This window comes from Metschnikowia bicuspidata (assembly GCF_001664035.1).
Source record: "Metschnikowia bicuspidata var. bicuspidata NRRL YB-4993 chromosome Unknown METBIscaffold_1, whole genome shotgun sequence".
NCBI lineage: Eukaryota > Fungi > Ascomycota > Pichiomycetes > Serinales > Metschnikowiaceae > Metschnikowia > Metschnikowia bicuspidata.
This window is the reverse complement of record NW_017387731.1, coordinates 3,690,240-3,716,821: the sequence shown is the minus strand read 5'-3', so window position 1 is coordinate 3,716,821 and position 26,582 is coordinate 3,690,240. Positions and strand designations below refer to the sequence as shown.

At 40.5% G+C, this 26,582-nt stretch overlaps 14 protein-coding genes across 14 annotated transcripts; 6 read left to right on the top strand and 8 right to left on the bottom strand.

Moving 5' to 3' along the window:
• Positions 1–388: 388 nt before the first annotated feature.
• Positions 389–1,546, top strand: PGA52 (Pga52p; the record flags this gene model as incomplete). Its single annotated transcript, XM_018858602.1, has 1 exon — positions 389–1,546. The coding sequence occupies one exon, from the start codon at positions 389–391 to the stop codon at positions 1,544–1,546; it is 1,158 nt and encodes a 385-aa protein (XP_018714444.1).
• On the bottom strand, positions 1,543–2,214 carry METBIDRAFT_36893 (uncharacterized protein; the record flags this gene model as incomplete). Its single annotated transcript, XM_018856795.1, has 1 exon — positions 1,543–2,214. The coding sequence occupies one exon, from the start codon at positions 2,212–2,214 to the stop codon at positions 1,543–1,545; it is 672 nt and encodes a 223-aa protein (XP_018714443.1).
• A 210-nt stretch (positions 2,215–2,424) lies between these two features.
• On the bottom strand, positions 2,425–3,513 carry METBIDRAFT_30321 (21S rRNA (uridine2791-2'-O) methyltransferase). Its single transcript, XM_018855617.1, has one exon. It carries the CDS (start codon positions 3,158–3,160, stop codon positions 2,540–2,542), a length of 621 nt encoding a protein of 206 aa, XP_018714442.1. The 5' UTR covers positions 3,161–3,513; the 3' UTR covers positions 2,425–2,539.
• Positions 3,306–5,559, top strand: MPP10 (rRNA-processing protein; the record flags this gene model as incomplete). Its single annotated transcript, XM_018853698.1, has 2 exons — positions 3,306–3,323; positions 3,628–5,559. 2 exons carry the CDS (start codon positions 3,306–3,308, stop codon positions 5,557–5,559), a joined length of 1,950 nt encoding a protein of 649 aa, XP_018714441.1.
• A 2,779-nt stretch (positions 5,560–8,338) lies between these two features.
• ERG25 (methylsterol monooxygenase) lies at positions 8,339–9,484 on the top strand (the record flags this gene model as incomplete). Its single annotated transcript, XM_018853697.1, has 2 exons — positions 8,339–8,346; positions 8,581–9,484. The coding sequence occupies 2 exons, from the start codon at positions 8,339–8,341 to the stop codon at positions 9,482–9,484; spliced, it is 912 nt and encodes a 303-aa protein (XP_018714440.1).
• A 158-nt stretch (positions 9,485–9,642) lies between these two features.
• METBIDRAFT_30316 (uncharacterized protein) lies at positions 9,643–10,222 on the bottom strand. The gene has a single exon (XM_018855616.1). It carries the CDS (start codon positions 10,117–10,119, stop codon positions 9,754–9,756), a length of 366 nt encoding a protein of 121 aa, XP_018714439.1. The 5' UTR covers positions 10,120–10,222; the 3' UTR covers positions 9,643–9,753.
• A 64-nt stretch (positions 10,223–10,286) lies between these two features.
• SGA1 (glucan 1,4-alpha-glucosidase) lies at positions 10,287–12,424 on the bottom strand. The gene has a single exon (XM_018855615.1). The coding sequence runs from the start codon at positions 12,176–12,178 to the stop codon at positions 10,496–10,498; it is 1,683 nt and encodes a 560-aa protein (XP_018714438.1). The 5' UTR covers positions 12,179–12,424; the 3' UTR covers positions 10,287–10,495.
• Positions 12,425–12,545: 121 nt separating this feature from the next.
• On the bottom strand, positions 12,546–15,444 carry METBIDRAFT_30314 (putative ATPase). The gene has a single exon (XM_018855614.1). It carries the CDS (start codon positions 15,366–15,368, stop codon positions 12,711–12,713), a length of 2,658 nt encoding a protein of 885 aa, XP_018714437.1. The 5' UTR covers positions 15,369–15,444; the 3' UTR covers positions 12,546–12,710.
• Positions 15,445–15,564: 120 nt separating this feature from the next.
• METBIDRAFT_30313 (peptidylprolyl isomerase) lies at positions 15,565–16,794 on the bottom strand. The gene has a single exon (XM_018855613.1). The coding sequence runs from the start codon at positions 16,726–16,728 to the stop codon at positions 15,622–15,624; it is 1,107 nt and encodes a 368-aa protein (XP_018714436.1). The 5' UTR covers positions 16,729–16,794; the 3' UTR covers positions 15,565–15,621.
• A 203-nt stretch (positions 16,795–16,997) lies between these two features.
• Positions 16,998–18,146, top strand: METBIDRAFT_35621 (uncharacterized protein; the record flags this gene model as incomplete). The annotated part of the gene is made up of 1 exon (XM_018856634.1): positions 16,998–18,146. The coding sequence occupies one exon, from the start codon at positions 16,998–17,000 to the stop codon at positions 18,144–18,146; it is 1,149 nt and encodes a 382-aa protein (XP_018714435.1).
• Positions 18,147–18,247: 101 nt separating this feature from the next.
• On the bottom strand, positions 18,248–19,520 carry METBIDRAFT_30311 (uncharacterized protein). The gene is made up of 2 exons (XM_018855612.1): positions 19,497–19,520; positions 18,248–19,439 (listed from the first exon to the last, which is right to left on the bottom strand). The coding sequence occupies exons 1-2, from the start codon at positions 19,507–19,509 to the stop codon at positions 18,301–18,303; spliced, it is 1,152 nt and encodes a 383-aa protein (XP_018714434.1). The 5' UTR covers positions 19,510–19,520; the 3' UTR covers positions 18,248–18,300.
• A 163-nt stretch (positions 19,521–19,683) lies between these two features.
• METBIDRAFT_115410 (uncharacterized protein) lies at positions 19,684–22,697 on the top strand. Its single transcript, XM_018854015.1, has one exon. The coding sequence runs from the start codon at positions 20,079–20,081 to the stop codon at positions 22,428–22,430; it is 2,352 nt and encodes a 783-aa protein (XP_018714433.1). The 5' UTR covers positions 19,684–20,078; the 3' UTR covers positions 22,431–22,697.
• A 21-nt stretch (positions 22,698–22,718) lies between these two features.
• Positions 22,719–25,657, top strand: SEC26 (coatomer subunit beta). Its single transcript, XM_018855611.1, has one exon. The coding sequence runs from the start codon at positions 22,745–22,747 to the stop codon at positions 25,583–25,585; it is 2,841 nt and encodes a 946-aa protein (XP_018714432.1). The 5' UTR covers positions 22,719–22,744; the 3' UTR covers positions 25,586–25,657.
• Positions 25,658–25,692: 35 nt separating this feature from the next.
• On the bottom strand, positions 25,693–26,526 carry METBIDRAFT_10152 (uncharacterized protein; the record flags this gene model as incomplete). The annotated part of the gene is made up of 1 exon (XM_018853696.1): positions 25,693–26,526. One exon carries the CDS (start codon positions 26,524–26,526, stop codon positions 25,693–25,695), a length of 834 nt encoding a protein of 277 aa, XP_018714431.1.
• Between the last annotated feature and the right edge of the window lie 56 nt (positions 26,527–26,582).

Genomic DNA, 26,582 nt, shown 5'->3' with positions numbered 1-26,582 from the left:
TGTGGCCGTACTAGTTTAATGAAAGACCTACTTTGTATCTTCGGAAAGTAAAAGGTGGTGATATTAAGATAACTTGAGGCAATGGACCACTTGCAGCCAACATTCGCCGTCAAAATCTTTCTGGCATCTGTGAGCCGTCATGAGCAACGTCTACTAAGCCTTGTCAACAAATCATAGCCCGCGCGTATGTAGGTTCATGATGCAATCCTCGGAAGATTCGATTCACTTAAATTGCGGCATGGAATAGTCCTACTGTTTAACTATCGGCTTTTCCTCTCACGTTGATCATATCTGTCACTAGACAACGTCAGTGTTCCAAACCCAACAAATACTTTGTGCACTATCTGAGTATATGTCCAAGATGCAAATTCTTGTGCTTACCGTCGTTATGGCTATGTTCTTAAAATGTTTGGGTGCTACCCAAGGGATTTCAGGTCTACAAGGCCGCTCTGCATCCAGCAGCAATTCAGCAGTTGACACAATAGCGTTTGAAAACGTCGGTTTCACAGGTTATTACTACGACGTTCAGGAGATTCTGAACGCAGATTCAGAAGATTGCTCATGCACTCTCTCCGACTCCTTCACGGTTTTTGAAGGATCCAATGCACCACTTGATGAGGAACTTTCAATTCACTTTCGTGGACCATTGTCTCTTTGGCTGTTTGGGGCATATACAGCTGACGACTCATCGAGTGGCACTTGGGACAGAGTCTCCTACTATGATTCGAATAGTCAGGCTTCAACCAACATAACGTTTTTGACACATGCTGGTGAATCCTCAACTTGTCTAGGATCAGCACTCACATTTGCAAGTGGCAACGGTACTGGATATGCTGATTCATCGACAATTTTAGAAAGTAACAACTTGATTAATTCCAATGAAGAATTCATTATCTTTTCGGGCCTGGCTTGTCCCGACTCCGGGTTTGATAATTCTTGTGGTATTTATAGAAGTGGAATCCCTGCATATCATGGATTTTCAGGTACCACCAAAATGTTTTTGTTTGAATTCGAAATGCCAGAGGCTAATGTGACTCTGGAATATTACTACAACATGCCAGCGATTTGGTTTTTGAATGCAAAAATACCAAGAACATCTCAATATGGATCAGATGCATCGTGCTCTTGCTGGAACTCTGGTTGTGGTGAAATCGATATTTTCGAAGTAATGAACTCTTCTACTACTGGTCAACTTTACGCGACTATCCACGATTATCAAGGCACAGGTGATATCAACACTGGCATGCAAGCTGATGGATATTTTTCTAGAGACGTAAGCTCAACGATGAAAGGCGGTGTTGTATTTGGCACTGACGGCACCATCTCGATCTTTATGCTGGATAGTTTGGAAATTTCGGAGTCTCTAGACGCAAGCTCAGTAGCATCATGGATTTCTACAGCTGATGAAGTTGTGGACACTTTGTCTAGTGTTACCATGAACACATCCACAACGGCTTCAAAGAGTTCCAATGGTGTCATGAGCATCAGCCAAAGCCGAAGTGCAGCATTCATGTCTTTCGTTTTTCTGCTTTTTATGTATTTTTAAATTCTCTGTGAAGCCACTAGCTTGAGCAAAAGGGAAATTACTTCATGCTGTTCAGCATACGCGAGCACAATTTCCTTTGCGGCTAGAGATGAATAAATGACTGGTAGAGAGTCATCCCAAATAATGCAATCTGAGGCAGCAGGCCGTATAAGAATTTCTCTCTCGGGGTCTTTTGAAGAGACTGAGATGTTTTCAGGCAATTCATCGATCATTTTTTTAATTTTGCTCCGGTAGAGTGAATCTATATCGGTGGCTAAATCTTGGGGGGGTTTTATCGCTCCGATCACAGAAGAACTCTTGTGCTTGTACTTCAGAGGAATAGGGGCGAACCGTTTTCGACTGAGAAACTTAATATAGCTTTTGTTGTTAATGACGTAGCTTGCGGGATTTTGCCCACAAGTTGGCTTCTGAAGCACTGGTACAAGTTCATAAGCCCCATGCTTCTCTGACTCACTTACTATTATTTGAACCATATTCTCCAAAGGAAATCTGGTTCTTGATACATCAAGACGCGTTTCTAGTAAGGATTTTGCAAACGGGTTCACATTAAGGCTTGTGGTATCATAGAATCCATCGAGACATAACTGAGGAGAATGCCTTTTTTTAACTCCTCTGAGCCATTTAACAGGATTTTTGAAAAAAGGATGTTGTAGATATGTGCGTGACATGACTCAAAAGGATAAAAAGATTGATTAGAAGGTAAAGGGTCTTGCAGAATAGGACAAAGGGCACGAGATGCCCAAATCAAGTGACTCGATTCTTTTGACAAACAATGAGATGTTCCGGCCACAGCTCACGGTGTCTGCACGCACCTTGTATTCCGACTGACAAAAAAGATGCATTACACCCAAAATGAAGAAATTCATGTAATAAGACATTCTCACGTCTAATTTTTGTAGCTATAGAGTATTTGCTATATATGATGTTGTGAGCTTCATGTAATGGCTTGGTTCTCCTTTTTTACGCCATATCATACATGAGAACGGATATGTTTTACAATTTGTTACTTTTCTGAATCCTCTTGCCAAGACCTATCATATACATTTCTCTCAGACTTTGGCGACAAGCATGCGGTTTCATTGTGAAAACTCTATCGAACATTTTCTCTAGTTTTTGGCGCATCTCTCGATCTTGAGATCCCGAGAAATATTTCATCACCAAAGTGCCCTTTTGGCGAAGAAGTCTATTAGTCAAGATTAACACACCCTCGCAAATGTCCATGCTGCCATAGTGATCTAGCTCACCATTCCCTGTGGAGTTACACATCATGTCACTTAGAACGACATCAATTCCTTCTTCTGAAAAAAAAGAATCAATCTCTTGATGTGTCTTGCGAGAAAATATATCGCCCTCTATGAAATGGGATCCAGGCGGAGGAGCACAATTGATTAGATCCACACCTAGAATCTTGGGACTTAGACCTAATTTTGCAAATTCAGCAAGAGCCACTTGGGTCCAAGCACCTGGGGCAAAACCTAGATCAACTATATTCTTAGTTGACTTTTTGAAGATCTTGTGTTTCTGATTTATCTCTATGAGCTTGTAAGCGGCTCTTGATCTATATCCATCAGCCAAACTCTTCTTAGTGTATGGATCAGCAGATTGTCTATCCATCCATCGACGTGATGATGTACCTTTATATCGACGTGACCCCAAATCTTGTATGGTTCCACTTCTACCTAGGCGATGACACCGAAATATCAGCAAAAGTTCATTCTCAAGATGAGCGTGTTTATTAATTACTTTCCTAAGGCAAAACATGGGCGGTTTTTCCAAGGTATGTATGATCTGAGACCAGAAAGAAAAATTTCAAATTCACAGGTTCTCCAAGCGCGAGGTTTCAGACAAAGGGTTTAGTCTGCTTTATTGTAAAACAAAGATTCTTCACCTTAGGACAATGTGAATCAGTAGATATTTGTTTTTTTTTTTAAAAAAAAAAAGGGCCACTAATACAAAATGAATTAACGGTTGACAAGAATCTTCCGAAAGATGGAGTTATCCAGCGCACTAAGATCGCTTGGATCTTCTTTCCTGCATCACCACCCGATGCTCATCATTGAGACTGTACTTTTTTTTCCCAGGTCATCCGTGGTGTTCATATCACTCGACACATGACAAAGATGAATATACTAGAGAGGCTCAAAGAAAACCCTACTGATATATTCAGTCTTGCCTTAAATACTAGCACAAATGATGAAATCAATCAAATAACGAAGTCGCTCTTAGACCCAATAGCGAAAGATCATTCTGTGCTCGACGAAATATATACAGAGGGCCTTGACTCCACTCAGGTATGGGGTCAGGTGCAAATGATTCTTCTGAATGTGGGTGAGACATATCTTTTTAACGAAATACCTAAACTCAAGGAAGTTTATGGTCTTGTCCCCAACGAATCCGACAGCGATGATGAAAGTGAAGTGCCTGAAAGTGAAATTGATGATAGTGCCCTGGAAGATGCAGATGACAAGACGTCTGAAAAACATGGAAAGGATGAAAAAAAAGATGAAGATGAGGATGATGATGAAGATGAGGATGATGATGAGGATGAGGACGAAGTATTCCATCTGTTGGATGAGTTTGAGGATGACCCTGTTCAAACTGAAACTCCTCTGGACGCAGAATCAGAAGAGACAAAGGTGCCTTCTGATAATGAATCTGCTGGTCCAGCCAAGGATGCTTTCGGTCTCAATGATGGGTTTTTTGATATTGATCAATTCAATAAGCAAATCGTAGCTCTTGAGGATGACGAAGTTCAAAATGACGAGGAAGAAGTTGACTTGTTTGCTGATATGAGTGATTCGGAAGATGGTGAGAACGAACAAGATATGGACTACTATGACGAGTTCTTCGACAAGCCAGGACACAACAAGCCCATAATTAACAAGATATCACACAGCGATAAAGATATCAATGTCAATGAAAGCGATGAAATAGCAGAAAACGAGTATGAACATGCAGTGAGTGATGCTATGCTTGATCTTTTTGCGGAAACTACCGAGGATAAATCGAGTACTTCCAAAAACTTATCTTCGTTCGAGAAGCAACAGCAAAAGCTCCAAGCGGAAATATCTCAGCTCGAAGCTGAGTTGGTGGCAGAAAAAAAGTGGACTATGAAAGGTGAAGTAAAGTCTGGTGATCGTCCTGCTGATTCTCTCTTGAATGATGATGAAGCTCCTAACTTGGAGTTTGACCGTACATCAAAGCCTGTACCTGTCATTACGGATGAAGTAACAGAAACAATCGAGGACTTGATTAAAAGAAGAATCAGAAATGATGAATTCGATGATTTACCACGAAGGCTCATCACGGATGTTGGAAAATTCGTTCAGAAAAAGAAAACAGAAGTCTCTGATCAAAAAAGTGCTAAATCATTGGCAGATATTTACGAGGACGAATTTCATGGTGTAGAGCCCGAGGACAAGATTTCAGAAGAAGTTCAGAGTTCGCACCAGGAGATCACTGATTTGTTCACAAAGCTTAATTATAAGCTTGATTCATTGTGTCTGGCTCATTACATTCCAAAGCCTAATGAATTCAAAAGCATTGAAATTAAAGTATCTGATGCCCCGGCTTCCATTTCTATGGAGGATGCTCAACCTTTGCATATCTCTGAGGAGGTCAAGCTAGCCCCTCAAGAGATCTATAGGATCGGGGATGATAAGCCAAAGGCTGACGGTGCACGCGGAAATTCCCAAGTGCAATTGAAATCTGGCTTGTCCTACTCAAAGGACGAACTTGATCACGAAGACAAGGTAAGATTGAGAAGAGCCAAGAAGAGAGCTAAGTCTAAGCACTTCAACGAGCTAAAGGAAGTAAGAGAACAGAGAGAGAAACAGAACCCTAAGGTTGAGAAGGAAGGAGACAGAAAGAGACAAAGAGTTGGAGATGTTGTGGACACATTGACGAAAGCTAAGAACTTAACCGTGATTGACAAGAAGGGACATCTTCGTGATGTTAAGGGTAATCTCAAGAAGTCATCAGGTGCGCAAACCTCGAATGACTTCAGATTATAGAGAACAGCTGTGTTTTAATGGTATTTTTCAAGGCTCTGTCTTTTTTTTTTTTTTTGCTGCCAGCATAATTTGTCGTGGCAATCAGTTTCATCTCACCAAAACTTCTAATCGGGTTTCAAATCAGTCATTGATTTACCTTCACTTGGGTGAAACACCAATAAATGAATGAATTTTAGGCACTCGAAGTGAATCGTTGTAAAAATCTGTTGTATTTGACGAAAATAAGAAAATTATATTCTTGGAAAGCAAATTCTTTTCCTAGACATGGGCATTGAGCGGGATGGTCTTTAGCTTGTTGTAAAAAGTACAGCTGAATGCATGGGTAGCGTTGAGCATACCGTCTATAATCTTTGTCACCTCTCCTTCAAATTATGAACCCATGTTTAGTCCTATGGATGCTGCGACGGCTTTCTGTTACGCTCTGAGCATTTTCGACTGTCCTGAATATTAACAAAATTCGCCTTTGAAAAAGAAATTAAACAAATATCATGAGTCAAACATAACTTGAAAGGCATCTTTATACAGATAAACAAGCATTTTACATTTATGAATTAGCAATTGTCAATGATTTTGAAATTTAGTTTTATCTGTAAGGTCCGTAGTATCAGCTTGTCACTGGTGGTCCCCATGACACACGTATCAAAAGTAGGTTTCTACCTCACCACACACCTGTTTTTGAGGTAAATGAATTCGCTGCTCTTCTTCTTAAACCAGAGGCATAAAAAGTATTTACAAATAAAGAGAAGAATTTTCAAAACTAAATCCAATGCCTTAAAATGGATACCTAAAAACATCAACATATTCTGGCATACGATTATCATCATGAAAAGCAATTGGAAAAAACAAACTCACAACAAACGTGATTTCGTAAATGAATGGCATGTCCAAATCCTGACTCAGCTACCATGAAGTATCAACCAAATTGTCTCATGTCATCTTTGGTTGCTTCAAACTTACCACTAGAAATGTCATGTGGAAACTACAAGTGCGGGATTCCAGATTCTTCGCAACCAAATTGTATCCGACCGGGCGTTAAATATTATATAATTCCAAACCATGAAAGTGTGGCCTATCAATCCTTCAACATGGGGCAAGAGGTGCCAGAAAAGTTACCACATGGATAACTGGCTTGTGATGGTCAAGCCATCATAGCGATATTGCGTTTTGACTCGATGAAGTCGGCTCTTCCTATTTTATCGAAACAGGATATAGGGGACTATATTGCTTTTATTTTTATCTGTGAAAGTCTTTGTTCTCGAATTTCTTTAACTGTGAAAAGCATATGGATTCTCCCTAGGGTAAGATCTGGGGCAATCTTTACACACCACAGTATCGCAAGAACGCAGAATTTTCTCGATCATCTTGTTGTGTTGCTCTCAAATTTTCAAACACTCATACTCAGCATTAAAATAACAATTCAATTACATATTCTGGAAGGGTGTCTATCTACTCTTCATTTGCCCCCTTAGTTTCACTATATTAGATCCCTGCAGTAGTTGACAATATATCCACCGGAGCTGTTCGAAAAGAACTTAAAGACGATGCAAGACACATACATTGTGGGAGATGATAACACTCTTTCTTCTTTCATTTTGTAGGAGGTTTACGAGACTCTTGGAGCCTCTCATGCAGTTCATGTGTCCTATTTCGTACTGATGGGTTTGATATGTCACAATTCTATTCTTCACGCAATATTTTCGCGCACGATAGCTAAATTTGACAGTGCCGGGGTTACACCAAGCACTTTTTTCTAGTCACGGCGTTTTGAGGTAAACAGAGCTATCTTTTGACAAGTGTTGCGGTGATAAAAGTCTATAAAATTCAATGGCATCTAAACTAATCACATTCCAAAATGTGTTTGATTTTGTTGTTTGATATTCACTGATCGAAAAACAAAGAAAGTCGTTTATTCGCCAATTCTTCCATTACACTGTTGCGGGGGTGTCGCAGAATTTGGCAGTTTAAGTACAAGCAGGGCTATTATAGCTGCAATCTTTCCAAACGTGTCAATTGTGGTTGCACATTCGCCTTCCCTCTGAAAACCGACCTCAGTATTTAATTTTCGATTAAAGTTACGAACCTTCACATTTCCTTTTCGAATTTGGTTCAGCATACAAGCACTGCTATGCTCAAATAATCCACAAGTCATTTTTCCATGAGCTATGACAAACTTTCATATCATACTGATCAAGGTTTTTTAACCAAACAACACAACTAAAGTGATTTCATGCATATCGAGGAATGGTTGAGCGAAAAATGGAAGAACAATTTGCAAAGTTTGAGACAATCTAATATTTGTATTAGTTTTTGTCTCATTTGAATCACATTAAGATATTCAAGCTTTTCAAATTGAGATGGAAACTTTAATGTGAGCCATAATCAAAGATGCGGGTCATTTTCACGCCAACATATCCTTCATAGTAGTGCTTTCATCGATATCCAGCCTGGTTCGCAGAGATAGAGATGGTGGCAAAAGTCAATGAAGGCATACAGACGCCAAGATGTGGTATAAGTTCAGACACTTGAGACATAGAGAAAAAATCACTACCAGTGAGCAGTCGTTCCAAAAATAACAGGACCATTTTTTACAAAAGATTTTGTCGTATTCTCTACCCTGAATCGATCTTGGACCCGCCACATGCACGCAAACGCTCGTACCCTCGTGCTCGCCGTTTAACCTTCGTACCCGCTATACGACACCTACAAGCAACATATTGCTCGCAGTCCCTCATTGAACTCACCTACGTACTTCGGGAACAAACAAAAGACATCAGTTAAAATGGTGAGGTATGTTCATTCTTGGCTTGATTTTTTCGTTAAAGACAGATCAGTAAGAAACTAGAAAGCCCGATCGCCTTCAGCTCTATTTTGCACGCTACATTCGCTTTTCGGGACGTTTTTGGCGCAGTGATGAGCCAATGCAGATATTGTCTATACGTTCTTGATAAGCGCCAAAATCTCGTGAGGCTAGAGAGTGCGTTTTCCAAATCATTAGAGTTCCATGTAAACTAACCAACATAGTGCAGTATATCACGATTATACTGGTTTTACGAATGTAACGACGTTTGCAGACGCGTATCAAAATTTTGATCAAATCGGAAGCTTGAACGCCCTTGAAAAATTGTGGGGTGCTTACTATCTTTACATGGACAATGATATTTTCGCCACTGGATTGTTCTTTTTCTTAATGCATGAGATTATGTACTTTGGCAGGTGCTTACCTTGGGCGATTATCGACAGAATTCCATACTTCAGAAAGTACAAGATTCAAGACAGCAAGGTTCCAAGCAACAAAGAGCAGTGGGAATGCCTCAAGTCGGTTCTAATCTCCCACTTCATGGTTGAGGCTTTCCCTATTTGGTTTTTTCATCCTGTCAGTGCAAAAATTGGCATGGCCTTCGACCTCCCATTTCCATCTGTCTTCAAGGTTCTTTCCCAGTTGTCAATTTTTTTCGTGATGGAAGACGCATGGCACTATTGGTTGCACAGAGGTTTACATCATGGCGTATTTTACAAGTACATCCATAAGCAACATCACCGCTATGCAGCTCCATTTGGTTTGGCTGCTGAATATGCACATCCAGTAGAGGTTGCTCTATTGGGAATAGGCACAGTTGGTCTTCCTATGATATGGTGTTACTTTACGCAGGACTTGCATTTGTTCACGATTACCCTTTGGATCTGTTTGAGATTGTTTCAAGCAGTTGACGCCCATTCGGGGTACGAGTTTCCTTGGTCTTTGCATCACTTTCTTCCTTTCTGGGCAGGTGCTGACCATCACGATGAACACCATCACTACTTCATTGGTTCGTACTCGTCGAGCTTTAGGTGGTGGGATTTTGTTTTGAACACGGAAGCTGGACCGAAGGGAAAGCAGCTGAGAGAGGACAAGATGAAACTGAAGGCCGAAAAGAAGGTTCAGTAATCAATCGGTTGGTTACTGACTAAATCATCTTTTGTGAATGCTGTAGGATTTAATGTGCGTCATTTAGTACTTGTCTTATACTACTAAATGGATCAAAAGATTATATAGAAATTGAATAAAGCTCAAGTATTTGAGAATACAAGACACAAGTTTGACAAAAGATATGTGCTTCTGTAGGTCTTTTTTTTGTGTCACTCGATTCAAAAATGAATGGTCAGGTTGTTCACCCCTCACAGCACATTTGATACAGAGCAACATTCCTGAGAAGTTCATTTTTGGAATCGAACCCAGTTCAAATAGTCTTCTCTTGAGCGACGTATATCCATCAATTCCACGCGAGATTCAAGAATTTCATACGCTGATATTTCCAAGCTATTGTTGGTCAGCACGGCTTCCGAGATACTAATGGGTCCCAAGTACTTGTTCGGCGGTGAAATTATCTGAGCGCTGATGACCGCGAGACGGTCTGAATTTTTCAAACTCTGTATCGTTCCAAAGTTCAAGAGAACGAGTCCCAGCAACATCTCATATATTATGTCACGAGGTATGACTGTTACACCCTTTAGAAGTTGATGGTGTTCGTAGGATGAATAAGCAGCATGCAAAAGAAGCATAAACCCTAGTATACTGAGCATCCTAGATGGCTCTCAATTCAACTCAATGTGTTCGAGGGAAGCTAATGAAATATGAAATATGATATACAACCGCCGAATTCCCCCGCTTGTACGTCTTCGACGCGGTAGGAGATGGTTTATACTGGAACGCGCGAAAATATACAGGGCATACATCCCCAGTAGATGATGTCAAATTTTAAATTTTAAATTGAAAAAATACTCGACTCAATCGACATACCCTATACTTGCTATATGTAGCGTAGAGATGTTTTGAGAAATTAAAAAATATCAGATTCATGTATCCCTTTGTCAATGGTGGTGGTTTCGACAAGGTACAAGATATTAAAAAAAGCAATAACTCCAAAGCTAGAAAAAACAGCCCACAGCAGCAAATAAGTTACGAAGATATCAAGTCCTTCATGTCAAGAAACTTCAAATTAGCCTTAGCCTTTTCCCTCCAATTCGCGCTGTTGCAGAATGAAGAATATGACCATGTCAAATCTTCTGCTCCTTGCATATAGCCCGTATACTTGTTGAATTGTTCCAGCATGTGGCCATTTGAGTCTATATGATCTCTTATCACTTTCATAAAAGTGTCAGAGTACAAAAAGATATCTCGAAGTATGTGTTTATACTCCTCAGATCCATACTCGATTGTTCGGATTTCATCATCCAGAGAATCTTCATCAAGTAGGCCATCAACAAAAAGTGAGTAAAATTCTCTTGTTTCTGCAAGAATCAATATGTCGCTTTTCTCTGCTATCGCTTTGTATACTAGCTTGTATAAAGCTTCAGACGCGGAAGCGGTGCAAATGAACCATGGATTGCCTTCGGTAGTGGAATATCCATCATATATATCCTCGGGGTAACGTCCCAATCCGGCCCCTTGTTGGGACTTACCGATATATTTGTGATTAACAGGATATCTAAATTTCATATCTGTCACCATTGCCATAATTGTATTTAATATGTGACTGTCGTCAACATCAAATGGTACATCTAGATTGCCTCCTGTTTCCATGCCATGTGCATGCAAGGAACCAAGCAATGTGGCGGCATCCAAACCAGACCTCTTGCCCAGATGAAAAAGCGAAGGTGTTTCTATAATGTAAGGTACTTTGGGTGTTCTGAACCCAGTATCATAACTCAACACAAATGCCTTAAGCTCTTTAAACTGATTTTCTAAAGCCTCCGAAAAATCCGGGGACTCTTCAAAAACAGTGGAGAGATATATTCCATCTCTGATCCCCCTGAGCTGTACTAAAGCATTAAAAAAATGAAATGAGTTTACCTCTTCCCATAAGTCGAACAGTACCCGATTCCAGTTTTCCATCACATATTCTAAGTCTGGCTTGATTATTTTATGATAGATGTTTGATGCGTTTCCCAAAAATTGATTATCGATCAGTTCACCCAGGTGCTCTAGAAACTTAAGATAGTACGCAATTGTCAGAATGCGCAAGGCAGGTCCATCTGACTGGGGTCTTCCCCATGGTTCATTGAAGGGAAGACCATTTGGCATGAATTTTGGTTCTCCCAATGAAGCTCTTCGCTTGTCATGGAAATTACCAGACAAATTCGGTTGCCTTTGGAGGTAATAATTGGCCTCGATGTACAGTTCAATTATCTGCTTGAAAGAAATCAGAGAATTTTCTTGTGAATCATCTAAAATGTGGATAAAGGATCGAATTGTCAATGCGGAGTCCCTAATCCAATTGAAGAGGTAATTTGGATTTCTTCGCAGCTGAGAAGCGACCACTAGTCCTTCGGAAACCTCACTCGCATTTAGTATTGTCAGAATCCCTCCGATATTTTCAAGCATAAAGAAAAGAGACCGATTGGCATGCTCAGCTAGCCACGAATCAAATTCAGTATCCTCAACAAGGATATCATATTCTTGTGTAGCGATGAATGGCTCATATATTTCTTGGTTGGAGACATCAGAGATTTTCTTGTCACTTCGGTGAAATTCTTTGGACGACTCGAAGCTGAATCCGATCTGCTTCAAGGCTCTTCCTCCAGAGATAAACTTTGAAGGTAGAGCCAAAATTGGTAAAGCCACGAAAACAAAGAATAGCATGGAATCTTTTGTCTTCTACTGTTTCCAATATTGACTAAAATTTTTCAAAGCCCGATGGATGATACTTATCTTTGTGACGGAGCAAAATAGGTCTCGGAGAGCTAGCTTCAACGTATGTATCAAGTTAGACCCTTCGCGATTGCTATATAATACGAGCAAGTCGGCCAATGTTTCGTATTTTTACGGTGGTATAAACAAGGAAAATATAACTTTGAATTTGTCAGAAAAAAACGAACTTGGTTGCACTCGCGAAGTGTGGGGTATTAAATAGCTTGAAAAAAAGTACAGATAAGGACTCTTGCTGAGCGCGTGACTTCTCGCTCAGAAGCAACAAAACAATAAGTGGCGAAAATTGAAAGTTCTTCTGCAAAAACCGCTTTATGATGTATTCTTAAAATTATAAAAAAGAGTAGACTATTTCAGACTTCGCCCGAGTAAAAATATCAATTCGGCTCACGTAGTTGTGGTTCCCGTCACTCCTACCGCAGGTCATTTTACCATCAACAAAACTCAGGAAAAGGTTCTAAAATATTCATTTGTCCATATTGTTGGTTGTTTCGAATGAGGACATGTTTGTGAAATCACAGGGCTTTCGTTTATAGCATTGTGGGCTGCGATCAAGTAACTCGTAAAGCTCTTTAGACTCTAGAAATTGACCTCTTTTTTCGGCTTTTCCCAAAACAACGGAATTAATGTGAGTTGAGTTTAAAAATTTGGGTCCATGTCCGTGTACATTCAAACGCCTTCCTAAATCAAAAATACTGCCAAATGACTTTATTGCAGTCATATCCACGTTCTCCGAAGCTAATTTTTTTGCCATTTTTCCCAACTGGAAATGGCCCAGCTCAATCACTAGCTTCTCTAAAGCCCTTTTGCTGAAGCTTCTCATTATCAATAGTTCCTCAATTGAGTTTCTGACGACAAATCGAAACACCTTAACTGGTCTTGTTTGCCCTATGCGGTGTACCCTGTCGATTGCTTGAAGATCCATCTGCGGATTCCAATCGTTGTCAAACAAGATTACGGTGTCTGCCTGAATTAGGTTCAATCCCAACCCTCCAGCGCGTGTGGAAAGTAGAAACAATTGAGAAGAGCCATTGCTAAACAACTCAATTTGTTTAGTTCTATCTATCTGGTCCATTCTTCCGTCAAGACGACTGAAACTAATGCCTTTTTGTTGGAAATGTAGTGCAATAAGATCCAACACTCGTGTGAACTGAGAAAAAATAAGGATTTTATGTCTTTTGGCCAAGAGTTTGTCAGTTATCTGTTCTAGTAATTGTAATTTTCCGGAGTTTTCAAGGAGCAAATCGGCCAATTTCTTGTCATAACTGCTCTCACCCGCACACTCAACGGGAAACGGTTCATAGTATGTGTAATGTGAAGCACAAATACTGCGAAGTTGCATTACACCGTTCTGTAGCAGAAGGTTCTTCACGTATGCTTCTATTACACGTAGAGAACCGTTAATCAATTTCTCAGGCAGCTTCTCAGATAATAGTTCATGGAGAGAACCTTCTATATTCCTATATTCCTTTGAATTATTCATGGAATCAGAACATGAAGCAACATCACGCACATCATCAAATCTGAATTTCGAATTCTTGTCTTTTTCAAGGTCGTGAGTTTCATTCAGGTTTGAGTCGCCATCAGTTTCACTTTCTGCGAACTCGTCTGATTGGATCTCATCATTATATATCACTCTTTTTCTCTTCTTGAGCTCAATTGGACGGAATCTATTCCTCAATATTTCGTCAACATGACTCAAACCTTCCTCATCGTGTACAATGTGGCTGTGATTAAGAATCAAGTATTCTTTGAGATATATTTGTACGATCGTATGGAAAAGCGTACCATCCGTGACTCCCCGATAAAATAAATTTTGCATAGGTGTGAGATCGGCATAGATAAGATATTCCTTTTTCGGAGGTAAGTCTTTGACAACAATTTCTTTCACTCTTCGCAAAAGAAATGGCTTTAAAATGGAGTGAAGCTGTTTGACAAACTCCGTTTGGATCTTATCATAGATCTTTTTTTTTTCTTTTTCCTCAATTTCACCAGCACTTGAATCTGCAAGTTTCTCAAAATCAAACCACGACTCAAAGAGGTCTAAATCATGGAAAATGTCGGGAAGAATGAAGTTTAGCAATGACCAGAGCTCCTTGAGGTTATTTTGCAACGGAGTTCCCGTGAGAAGTAGCCTATTCCCAACATGTAACTTCTTTAAGCTCCTAATGAGCACTGACTGAAAGTTTTTAAGCCGATGTCCCTCATCCACAGTTAAATATTCCCAACTGAGCCTCGCAAACTTCGAAAAGTCTCTAATTATTATTTCATATGACGTCACCACGATGCATTTCAGGTTCTTCAGATTGAATTTAATCTTTGCCCTCGTATCTTTATTACCGACATACTTTAGGACACTCATTCCTGGTGCGAATTTTTCGAATTCATTGCACCAATTCGCCACTGTTGATAAAGGTGCTACTACTAGAAATGGACCTTTGACTCCATGTTCAATCAAATATCCATAGAGAGCAATACACTGTAGGGTTTTTCCCAATCCCATTTCATCAGCTAGTATTCCATTTAGACCATTTTCGTATAGAGACACGAGCCATGTCAAGCCATCTAGTTGATAGTCTTTCATGGTACAACCTGAAATAATAATTGGTTGCTGATGATTTTGATCTGCTTGATCAGACTCTAAATTCCTTTTGTTTCGTATGGTATGCAGAGTACCCATTATTTGTAATTCTGCATTCAGATCTATATCTCCGGTCATTTTGCGTTTTTTTACAATCTTGGGCTGGGCTGCACGATTTCTTGTCAAAGACAAGTTCTTGAAATTTGAAGCTCTTGGTGCAGTAAGACCCGAATCGTCTCTTCTCGCGAGTGACTTCGTATCATCAAGGTCATCGGATTCGACATCTAATTTGGACGTGGTACTTGTTTTTTTCCTGGAACCTTTCCTCTGGTCAACATTTTTTTCCAGAGCTTTTTTCATCATGTTTTCCAACATTACTTGTGAATATATTTGTGACTGTTGTACGAGTTGGTTCAAGCGCTCGAACTTTGCCTCCATTGGCAACGCGTTAAAAAGTTGCTGCTCCTTCGAAGGTTTTTCGCCTTTGACGAGAGATTCTAGACCATAATCCAGGTCTACTTCTTCTCCTTTATCATGAAGCATTGCGTCTTACGTCAGGTTCAAGAACGTGTGGATACTTGGCGAGATCTAAAATTTAGTGGGCGCACGAAATCATCGTGGCGCTTCGGTGAGCTGACAGCTGCACCCACCTGCGAAATTCCGTGCCGGGATATGTATAGCACGTGGGAATCATGTAAAAAGACTTTTCACATGTGCTACAATGAGGCTAAAAGTTTATGCTGCGTAATCGGACAGTAATTTTATTCCTGAACTGCTAAATACATGCCGTTTGTTGTCACATGAAAAATTTAGAATACTTTGCCTTTTCGGCATCTTTTTGTTTTTGAAGCAAGCCTTCAGCTCGAACTAATTCCCTTTTTATAGCTAAATCATCTGAATTCTCGCCTGCCTTACTCAATATAGTAACAGCTTCTTTGTACTTTCTCACAGAAATCATGGCCTGTCCTAATCTGTATAGCGTTTTAGATCTCTCTGGTGCAGAAAGATTCATATCTAAAAGAAAAGTACAATAATCAACGCACTTCATGTAATCTTTGATTTTAAGACATGATAATGACAAGTTGAGATATACTTTCTTCTTCAAGTCAGCAAATTTCGAAAAATATTCTGGCTCTTGATCTTCATCGGGAATGTATTCCATGATATAACGTAGGCATTTCTTAAATTTGAAAATTGCATTCTTGAAGTCACCAGTTTTTATCAAAGCCGCACCACTCTCTTTGATAATCAAAGACGCATCGTAAACTGATCTTGATGAGTCCTTTTGGATGTGTTCGTCATCATCTGGGTATTCTTCGTAAATATCACCAGCTATCTGATCATAACATGCATTCATTATCGGTACAGGATCCCCTTCGTTCCATTCTCCAAACTTAACAATCACTGGAAGTTCATCTTCAAGAGGCACATTTTCTGGGGTTGTCCTCACTCTCTCGATTCCTCGTATCACGGATTTCCCAAACTTCACTTTACCAAAAACAGTGTGCTTTCCGCTTAAGTGTGATGCAGAAGCAGTTGTTATGAAAAATTGTGATCCATTAGAATTGTGCCCAGAATTTGCCATGCAAAGAAAAAAGGGTTCGTCTAAGCTTTGCTCTAAGTTCTCATCTTTAAATGATACCCCATCAGGATGAAGCCCCGCTCCCACATTGATATAGTTATATTTACTTGCCTGTGCATAAACGATATCCCCACCTTGAATCATGAAGTTTTTTATGACTCTATGAAAGTACGTGCCTTCATATTTGGGACCGAGCTTATAAAAGTTCTCACATGCGATTGGAGCTTTGCTTTCGAACAATTGTATGACAACTCTACCAACTGGCGACCCAGAGATCTCGATATCAAAAAAAACTTGACGCTCAAGAGTCTCAAATTTCATTGTAGGTCTTGACAAAATTGGTGGGTACCTCGATAAACTTGGTTTTGTGATGAGTTTGGGTTCCACTAACTTGAGATTATTTGGAGAATCCTCTCTTTTTTCGGCGGAGTGCACTATGTACCTCAGTGAGAAAAGCGATGGATCAAAATTTGTTCTTACCCTGTTCATCCTGCAAATTTCAATCAAACTATTGTACAAAAAGAAAAGCTTACAGCAGTTTTCAAATATTTAGTCGACATCTCTGGGGAGAAAAATCAACATTTTGCTTAATGCTACGCGGACCTAATAGAGTGCCATACGCCGTCAGGTACATTGTCCATTCCGCTCGTACAGCTTCTTATCAACTTCAGCTTGAAAAATCAGTGGAAAATATTTACGCACTTCTTGAGGCAAACGATAGACTGTCTTATCTTTTGGCACAATATATTCCGGAACCAGCTAGGAATGCTTTCATCGCAATTCGGGCTTTCGCTCTCGAAATCAACAAGATAACTGATGGTGGTAGTATGGATGGCCGTGCCGCCAAAGCGCTGAATCAATTGAGCAAGTCTACTGGAATGACCACAGCAGACATGAAATTCAAATTTTGGAGCGAGCTTTTGGTCAAATCGTTTTCTGATAAGGATGATATAGGTGAGCCTGTAGCGTTTTTGCTACGTGATGCGCTTAGAAATGGTCTCAATTTGGACATTGTCTATTTTCATCAATTCTTGCAAACAAGAAGGCATTTTCTCAAAAGCCAGCAATTTTCAACGGTCTCAGATATATGTTCGTATGGGGAAGGGACATACTCGCAGCTTAACTATGCCACTCAGTCGATTCTATTATCACCTCAAATTTCACCTTCTGTTATTCACATGTTGGAGTTGTCAACAACGCTTCAAAGTAAAGTCAGCGATATTGCCGCTCATATTGGCCAGGCAACTGCAGTTAGTTCAATGATTTTAGGGATGAACTTTTACGCTTCAACAAGAAACCAAGTGACACTTCCCGTTAATATCATGACCAAGCACGAGCTATCTCAAGAAGCGCTCTTAAGATTGTCTCAAGGACACACAAAAAATGAAGGAGAGATTAAAGACACCCGAGATCGGTTGAAGAATGTTATCTTCGAAACAGCAATTACTGCCAATGATCATCTCCTTTCTGCGCGGCAAAAATTGAAGCAAGTCAAAGAGGACATTGCCGAAATTCTTGAACAAAGACCAAGAGACACTTTACTTATCACAAACAGTAAAAATTGGAGAAAAGGGCTACCAGATGTCATTTTTGTTCCTTTTATGCTTGCCATTCCAACTTCTCTTTATTTACAACGGCTCGAGAAGCATGATTTTGATGTATACAGTAAAAAACTTCAGCACAAAGAGTGGAGGTTGGCATGGAACTCTTTCAGAAATTATTACCAAAGGCGAATTTGATACAAGCCTTGTGCATTTGTAATCAAACGTTGATTATTGACCACCCTTGTGAGTTGCTTAGTTCTCTAGGCACAGGAGGATTCTTTACAGTGAGCAAAACATTATAGTTTGAATACAGAAATAGATTGGTCTATTCAACACTACATCTAACTACTTATTCTGGTTGAGAGGCAACGTTCTGCTTCTTCTTCTTTTTCTTGTTTTTACCCTGGGGTGGCAACGGGGTGGCAATGAGACTGAGAATCTCTTCGTCTTCTAATTTTTTCTCGGTGCGGTAAAATGTGTCATTGAAACCTGGAGAAGTTAATTTCACAAGCCCTTCAGGGGTTATGGCAACCGTTGTGAAGTATTGAGCAATAAATTCAGAGGACTTGTCTTCCATTATGTCATATGGCAAAACAACTTCGTGGTTGCTGCACTCAATCAAACCAACACGCACCTTTCTTGGTTCATCAAAAATCTTTACATTTGCGGGAAATGGGCCCGTAACTTTTTCCCTAAATTGTTTTAACGCGTCTTGAGATGTCTTCAATCTCAAGGAATAATTGTTACCAGTTAATTTGTGAAGAGTGGTTCTGTACTTAGACTTCTTGACCTTTCCTTCACCAGACGTGGAGATCAAAATGTCCAATCCATAAACCTCAGATTCTTTGAAGACGTATGTTTCCACTTGATTCTTGTGTTCTTTTGAAGGGTTCAAGATAATTTCCTTTGAACCGTACAAAACATCCTTCTCCATGTTGTGAGACAACATCGATTGTACAGCAGAAGTGCCAAAACTCTTGGCAATCTTGTCAACGGTGTTCGTAATTTCCCAATTTTTATTTCCAGGTTTCAAGAGTCTAATCGCTGCCTCACTGGCATTCCAAGCAGAGTGAAGCAAGTCTGCCTTTTGTCCCGTGACCGGCGAGTCCGCCGATTCACCGACAACTAATGTTTCTGCAATAATTGCAGGGTATCCTTCTATTTGGACGCCAAGCATGATGTTGACAACATCACCATTTTTGAGAGTAAAATTTGTCTCATCTTGGGAATTTTCAGGGGAGCAATGGGCAGGGATATTATTTGGATTGACGCAGGTAGGGAACGCAATGCCTTTCGAGATCTTCTTGCCAACGGAAGAGCGGAGTGCATCAGTCATGGTTTTATCACCTAGTTCACATAAGTCAAACACCTTAGCTCCCTCTTTGACAGCTGCTCTGACTGTCTCGATGGCATGATTGGAGATATTTCCTCCAACCTTATACTTGGCCACGACGTCAGGATTAGCAATTGAAATATCAGATTCGAGTTCTTAGAAGGTCAGTCGCCTATTTATGAAAAGCATTTGGTGAATATTTATCAACATACCTTTTGATGACATCTTTGAGTACTCTGAGGACAAGTGCAACTTTTTCTTTTTCCATCAGTCAGTCGGTTGCTTATATGTAGGTATATACATCACAATCCAAGGAGTGAGAGCCGTTTGGTTGTGAGTAACAATCAAGTGTACGATATCGGATGAATTGACTCTTTGAATGCATGGATGAAATACGTAGCAACTCGTATATATATGATTCAAGCGATACAATACTTTGTGTTATTTTCTTCTTCTCGATAGACATTTCAATATGTCATAAAGTGTAACCTACGAGAATGAACAGTGATTCATCCAAATTCTGCCTCGCGATTATTACGAGGCATTTCTTTTCCTTCCATGTAAATAGACGATCTAAACTGTGTCATTCTAACAAATATATACCATTTGTGCTCTTGCTTTTCGAATACGTGCACCTTTGTCGTTCGAAATGCGCACGTGAGGCTGGATATCCAGCACAGGCAACACGAAGGCTGCGGGCGTGAACAACAATTAAACCGATCAACTATTGCACCAACTCACCTTTAGAACTAGAGCGCTGTAATAATCATAGATATCGAAGGTCTTCAAGCACGATGTCCCAAGAAAGACGTAGACTCTTTGGCTCCAAGATATCTTCTATCTTCTCATCAAGTGATACACATCACCATTCCAAAGGGAGTGAGCAAAGTCTTTCGCATACTCTGCCTTTAGGAACAAAGGTTGTGGGGACAGTTTCTGATTCATCTGACTGGAAGTCAATTCACCACCCACAGCCTACTGGAACTTTGACTCCGGAAAAAGATGTGCGGTCTCAAATAGTAGATGCTTCTCGCAGTTCAAGAGACAAAACTACAGACAACAGGAATCCACCGCAAGTGCGTCGAACAAATTCATCATCATATATTCAATCTTCAGACGGTGGTACCTCGAGCAGCCAAAACCATATCAAACAAACTGATCACGATTTGTCTGAGGTTTGGGCAAACAAATCGCCCCGTGCGAAGTTAATCAGAAAACCACCTCCATCTAATTCACAATATCAAATACCTTCGAAGAAATCAGGGGCGTCCAATTTGGAAGCTGAATCAAAATCAACACATCAATTGAACGATGTCATAAATACTATTGAGAAAGAGATCATTCGTATGAGGGCTGAACCAGATGAACTGTCCAATGGTTCTCATAGCAGTCACCCGAAGTTATCGGCTGTACAATCTTCGGATAAAACTCGCCCGTTAAAAATTTCTAATTCTTCTAAAGGCCACAATACATATTTCTCGGTTCCTGAGGTAGCAGCTGTTGACCTTGTGAATTCTCAAGATGTCAATGAGGGCATCTTAATATCATCTGATGTGGCCTCATTCGCACTGTATGACCAACTTGGTAAAAATCAACCGCATAATCAAAAAGTTGGTTCAACACCACATGAAATAAGCAAAAGAAGAGATGTTAACTACCAATTATATGCTAACATGCAATTTCAATTTTCTTCCCCTTCAGTGGTCCAAGAAGACGATCGCCAATCAACACGCGCTACAAATACAGTTGCAATGAAAAGGGGGTTGGATGACCCAAACAAATATTTCTCCCAAACAATTCTGAGCCCAGAAAGTGCCTATTCGAGCACAGAGGATGTGAGGTACAAAGACTTATCCCCCGGAATATCTTCATCTAATCAAAGTTTATACTCTAAGGAGCGGAGAAACAGTGACCAGTCTCTACGGAGAAGTTTTCGCTCTATTAAAATTGACAGAAATTTGAATGATGCAATTGATAGTTCAACTTTGACTAAACATTCCAAAAATGGTTTCGAGCCTAAATTTGAAAATTCCGGACAATACGATGACAGAATTTGCGACTTCCACGGTGGGGCCAAAAATTCAAGGACCACTGCAGCCGACATATCTCCGCATCCCTCAAAAAACTTCGTGGTCAATTCTGATCAGAGATTCACTTCCGATTTGGATTCAAGCAATGGTGCAGGATCTGAATTTGCCGGTGATTGGGACGACGTCGTCGGGCAGTCAAATCAAAAAGCATTCGAAGATTCAAGCCACATTTTCAAAGACCAAACATCACAAAATCTGTGTCTGCATTCGAAAACCGGAAGTTTGACAGAAAATATGAATCAACTGGTGCTGCAGGCTCATCATATGAGGACCCACACCAGAATGCTGTCTGTAAGCTCGGTAAATAGCGCGGGATTCAATCGTCATGTCAGCTTGGCCACACTCAAAATGACTTTTAGTCTCCGCCCGGGTGAGGGGGAAAAGTCTAGCTACGTCGATGCAATAAGAAGGAATGCTGGTACATCATTTAATGAAGCGGGACCGGGTAAATGGAAGCTACCAACCGGTATTTTGCCTGTTAATAAGCGTGAGTTGCTACAGCAGAACAGCAAGAAATTCAACAGCACTGCCAGTGGCACGGGATACAAAAGCAAGAAGTCTAGTGGTGTGGAGCTCAAACACGGTCACTTGCAGCCAAGACTATTAGCTGCTGAGGTAGATGACGGTGACAGCAACAACCGGTTTGGAGCTCTTGGGCGCTCAAGCACACTACAAAACAAAGCACTAACTCCTATTACCTCAAAATCGTCATTACCACCTTCTGGGTTGGGTGGAATTTCCAGAGGGAACTCGCTCGAGCGAGCTGACACATTCACGTCAACTTCTACAGCAAATGACTTACAGAGCTCACTCAGTAAGATATCTAGCACACGCCGTGGTAGCGATTTGTCTTCTGCTGATTCCATCGGCAGTATTACCAATGATCGAGATATGGATATTTACTACCAACACCAGGGGTTCAAACTTGAGGATGACGAGGATTTCCTAGAAAATGAAGATTTAAGTTGCGGCGTTGAAGATCAGATGACTCAAAACAATTACACAAGCGATGACGAAAAACCTCGACTATTCCTCGCGAACCCAGATTCAGACTAAATCGTTGTATCCACAAATTGATACTTTCTCTGAGCGTTGTGGACAGAAACAATGTAAAATGATATGTATATACATGCGAGATATCCTGTATCAGTAATCGTGTAACATGCTCTTGAAACTACTGCAAATAAATTCCTAGCACGAGCAAGAGATCGCCTGACAACCCTATTATTGGGGTAGATAATGATCGTTTCATGTCCTGCATTTGGTCCATGTCACATGACCCAATTTCCTCCACGGTGTTAACCTCGCCAAAAAAACAAAGAACGTCCACCACATCCTAGAAGAGGAACACTCATTCATTGCTTGCCAAGATGTCTAACTCGGGATACACTTTGATTTACGAACCCGACACGGCGGGGAAGAAGTCTGTCAATGAGTTGAAGTCTCTATTGGAGAAGTCAAAAGACGACATCAAAATCTCAGCCATGAAGCAGATCATTGTCTCCGTTCTAAACGGAGACTCCATGCCAGAGTTGTTGATGCATATCATCCGCTTTGTTATGCCTTCTAAAAATAAGGAATTGAAAAAATTGTTGTATTTTTATTGGGAGGTATGCCCAAAGCATGATGAAGAAGGTAAAATGAGACACGAGATGATTCTTGTTTGTAACGCAATTCAGCACGATTTGCAGCACCCGAACGAATATATTCGGGGTAACACTTTGAGATTTTTGTGCAAATTGAAAGAACCCGAGCTTTTGGAGACATTAGTGCCCAACGTGCGCCAGTGTTTGCTTCATCGTCACGCATATGTGAGAAAAAATGCAGTATTTGCCCTTTATTCGATCTACAAGGTCTCAGATCATTTGATTCCAGACGCCCCAGCTTTGATTTCTGGGTTTTTAACCGAAGAATTTGACTCTGTCTGCAAGAGAAACGCATTTGTCTGTTTAGGTGAATTAGACAGAAGTGCGGCTTTGCAATTCATGCAAGACGATGTTTACTCCATTGAGAATTTAGACCCTATTTTGCAGTTGGCATTCGTGGAATTTATCAGAAAAGATGCGAATTCCTCGTCAAGCTCGAAACTGCAATATGCCATCCTCATTGGCGCTATTCTTGAAACTTCGTCAGATGTAGTTGTTTACGAGGCAGCGATTACTTTGACTGTGTTGTCTACCTCATCGCAGTCCATAGTGTTGGCTGGCTCAAAGTTCGTTGAGTTAGCCACCAAAGAAACCGACAACAATGTCAAAATCATAACGTTGGAGCGCATCAACGAGTTAAACAAAAAACACCCTGGTCTTTTGCATGGATTGTCTTTGGACATTTTAGGCGTTTTATCCACTCAAGACATCACCGTTCGCCGTAAAGCGCTTGAGGTCACTCTCCTGTTAATCAGCAGCAGAAATGTTGAGGATGTTGTCAAATTGTTGAAAAATGAGTTGCACAGGTCATCTTCATCCACAGATGACAAAAGCTCTGAATACAGACAGCTATTGGTCAACGCAATTCATCAACTTGCTATTAACTTCGGTGAGGTAGCCACAAATGTGATTGATTTATTGTTGGAGTCAATGGGTGATCTTTCGACCAGTGCAGCATCTGACGTGATAACATTCGTCAAGGAGGTGGTCGAAAAATTCCCGAACTCAAAAGGTATGATCATAAAAAAGTTGGTAACAAGTATGACAGGTGTGAAATCTGGAAAGGTTTACCGTGGTGCGCTTTGGATTTTGGGTGAATATTCCGAAGATGAACCATCGATAAAAGAATCGTGGAAATTTTTAAGATCTAGTATCGGTGAAGTACCTATCTTTGCTGATGAAGAAAAACATGGCGATGATGTGAAAGAATCAAGTGACCCTGCAGAACATGCTTCTGCGGGAAATACTAGGAAAGGGCCCATCATTTTACCGGATGGGACTTATGCAACAGAAAACGCTTTGACAACAGCACACGCATCTTCTGACAATGAAGATGAGTTTCCTATTAGAAAGCTTGTATTGACTGGCGATTTTTACTTGGCTTCAGTGCTTTCTTCGACATTTGTGAAACTAGTCTTGAGGTTGGAGCGTCTTCAAACCACTGAAAAACACTTAAATGCATTGAAAGCAGAGGCCTTGTTGATCATGGTCTCTATTTTGAGATTCGGGGAGTCTGCGTTTACGCCTAAGAAAATTGATGAAGACTCTGCCGACCGGATACTCGCTTGTGTCAAGTTTTTGACTGATGCGGAGGACACCGACATAATTTCAAAAGGCTTTTTGGATGACACCAAAGACGCATTCAAATCCCAAATTAGAGGCGAACAAGAAATTAAGTCTAAGGAACAAGCGAGGGACTTTCATAGTAAAGCTGCCCGGGTCGACGACGCTATCACCTTCAGACAGTTTGAAAAATATGATGGCTCCAAGATTGCTGATGATGAGGAATCGTTGGCTCTTACTGGAGCTGTAAAAAGCGAGAATTTGATCTCCAAACTCAACAAGATTTTGCAGTTAACTGGGTTTTCTGATCCGATATATGCCGAGGCTTTCGTAAAGGTACACCAATTTGATGTCACCTTGGATGTGTTATTGGTGAATCAAACGACAACAACCATGCGCAATTTGTCTGTGGAGTTTGCTACTTTAGGTGATCTTAAGGTGGTTGATAAACCCTCGTCGGTGAACATAGGGCCACATGGCTTCCATAAAGTTTCAGTGACCGTTAAAGTGACTTCTGCAGATACTGGTGTTATATTCGGGAATATTGTTTACGACGGAAGACACTCTGATGAATCGACAATTGTCATACTCAATGATGTTCATGTCGATATTATGGATTACATCAAACCAGCCACATGCTCCGAGAGTGTATTTCGCAAAATGTGGAATGAGTTTGAATGGGAAAACAAGATAACGATTAAATCTCAGATGAGCTCTCTTAAAGATTATTTGGAAGAATTAATAGCAGGTACAAATATGACCTGCCTAACGCCTGGTGCCATCGCTGGTGAGGAGTGTCACTTTTTAGCTGCCAACTTATATTCTCGCTCATCCTTTGGAGAAGATGCTTTAGCAAATTTGTGCATTGAGAAACAAATTGATGGTCCTATTATTGGGCACGTCAGAATCAGATCTAAAGGTCAAGGATTGGCTTTATCATTAGGCGATCGTGTTGCGTCAATATCACGCAAAACAAAGGTTGACGAAGTAACCAGTGTTTAAAAAAAGAATAGTATTTAGGTCTTGTTAATTTTGTATGGACATTAATGTTTTCGATGAAACAATTTAGTAAATAACCAATTAAGATATAACTAGAAAAATACGGTCTGTCATGGGCCATCTCCTTGGTTGGACACAGAAGGTTTCGAACATTTGAGATAAGAAGTTTGGTAAATAAGCTTGAGCACATTGGAATTCTCCTCATCGCACTTCTGGTTATCTTTATCAGACCGAACTTTAAGAGAGTCTCCATCGTGTAAATTTATGACAGGGAGCGTCACGATACGATCGTCTGAGATATACCTCTGATACAGAAATCGACCAAATATTGAACATAATGTTTTGTATAAAGAGAGAAAGTCTCCTCTCAATTTCATGATTTTGAGACCAGAATTTCTCTCATATTGACTCCAATCAATAAAGCCACTTGTGAAATCATCGAATACAGCCCCTATGGTTTGGTCATCGACTTCGATCAACACACAAAGCTGATAATTTTGTGATTTTAAGGTAAAAGGCTCAATTTTCAAGATGTTATTCGCTCCTGAGTTCATCATAAACGATATGTAGAGAGCACACCGCGAGACACAACTCAACCTGCCGTGAAGTGTAACGATTCTGTCAACACTGAGGGAAGAGGCCTCGGATATATAGATAGATTCGACATTGAAGTCATTTCGTAGAAGGTCTTGTGCGGCTGGTGTCAAAATGTCTGCCTCGGAATCGCAAAGAATCATTTTGATACATGCTGGACGTTGACCTGAATCACCCTCTTCGATACGGTTGAGATATTGCTTCACTTTGGAGCTCTCGACCACGTTGTTGGGCACAGACTTGCGAAGCTGAAAGTCATCTACAAGATTTCCCAAAAGAGTCAGACAAAATTTTATCTTCTCTAATTTTCGTTTTCTGAAGTTCCCACCTCCCGAACCTGTAGCTGACATAACTGGGTAACGGTCATCTCGAGCATGTTCGGCCACTCCACTCAATGGTGCTTCTC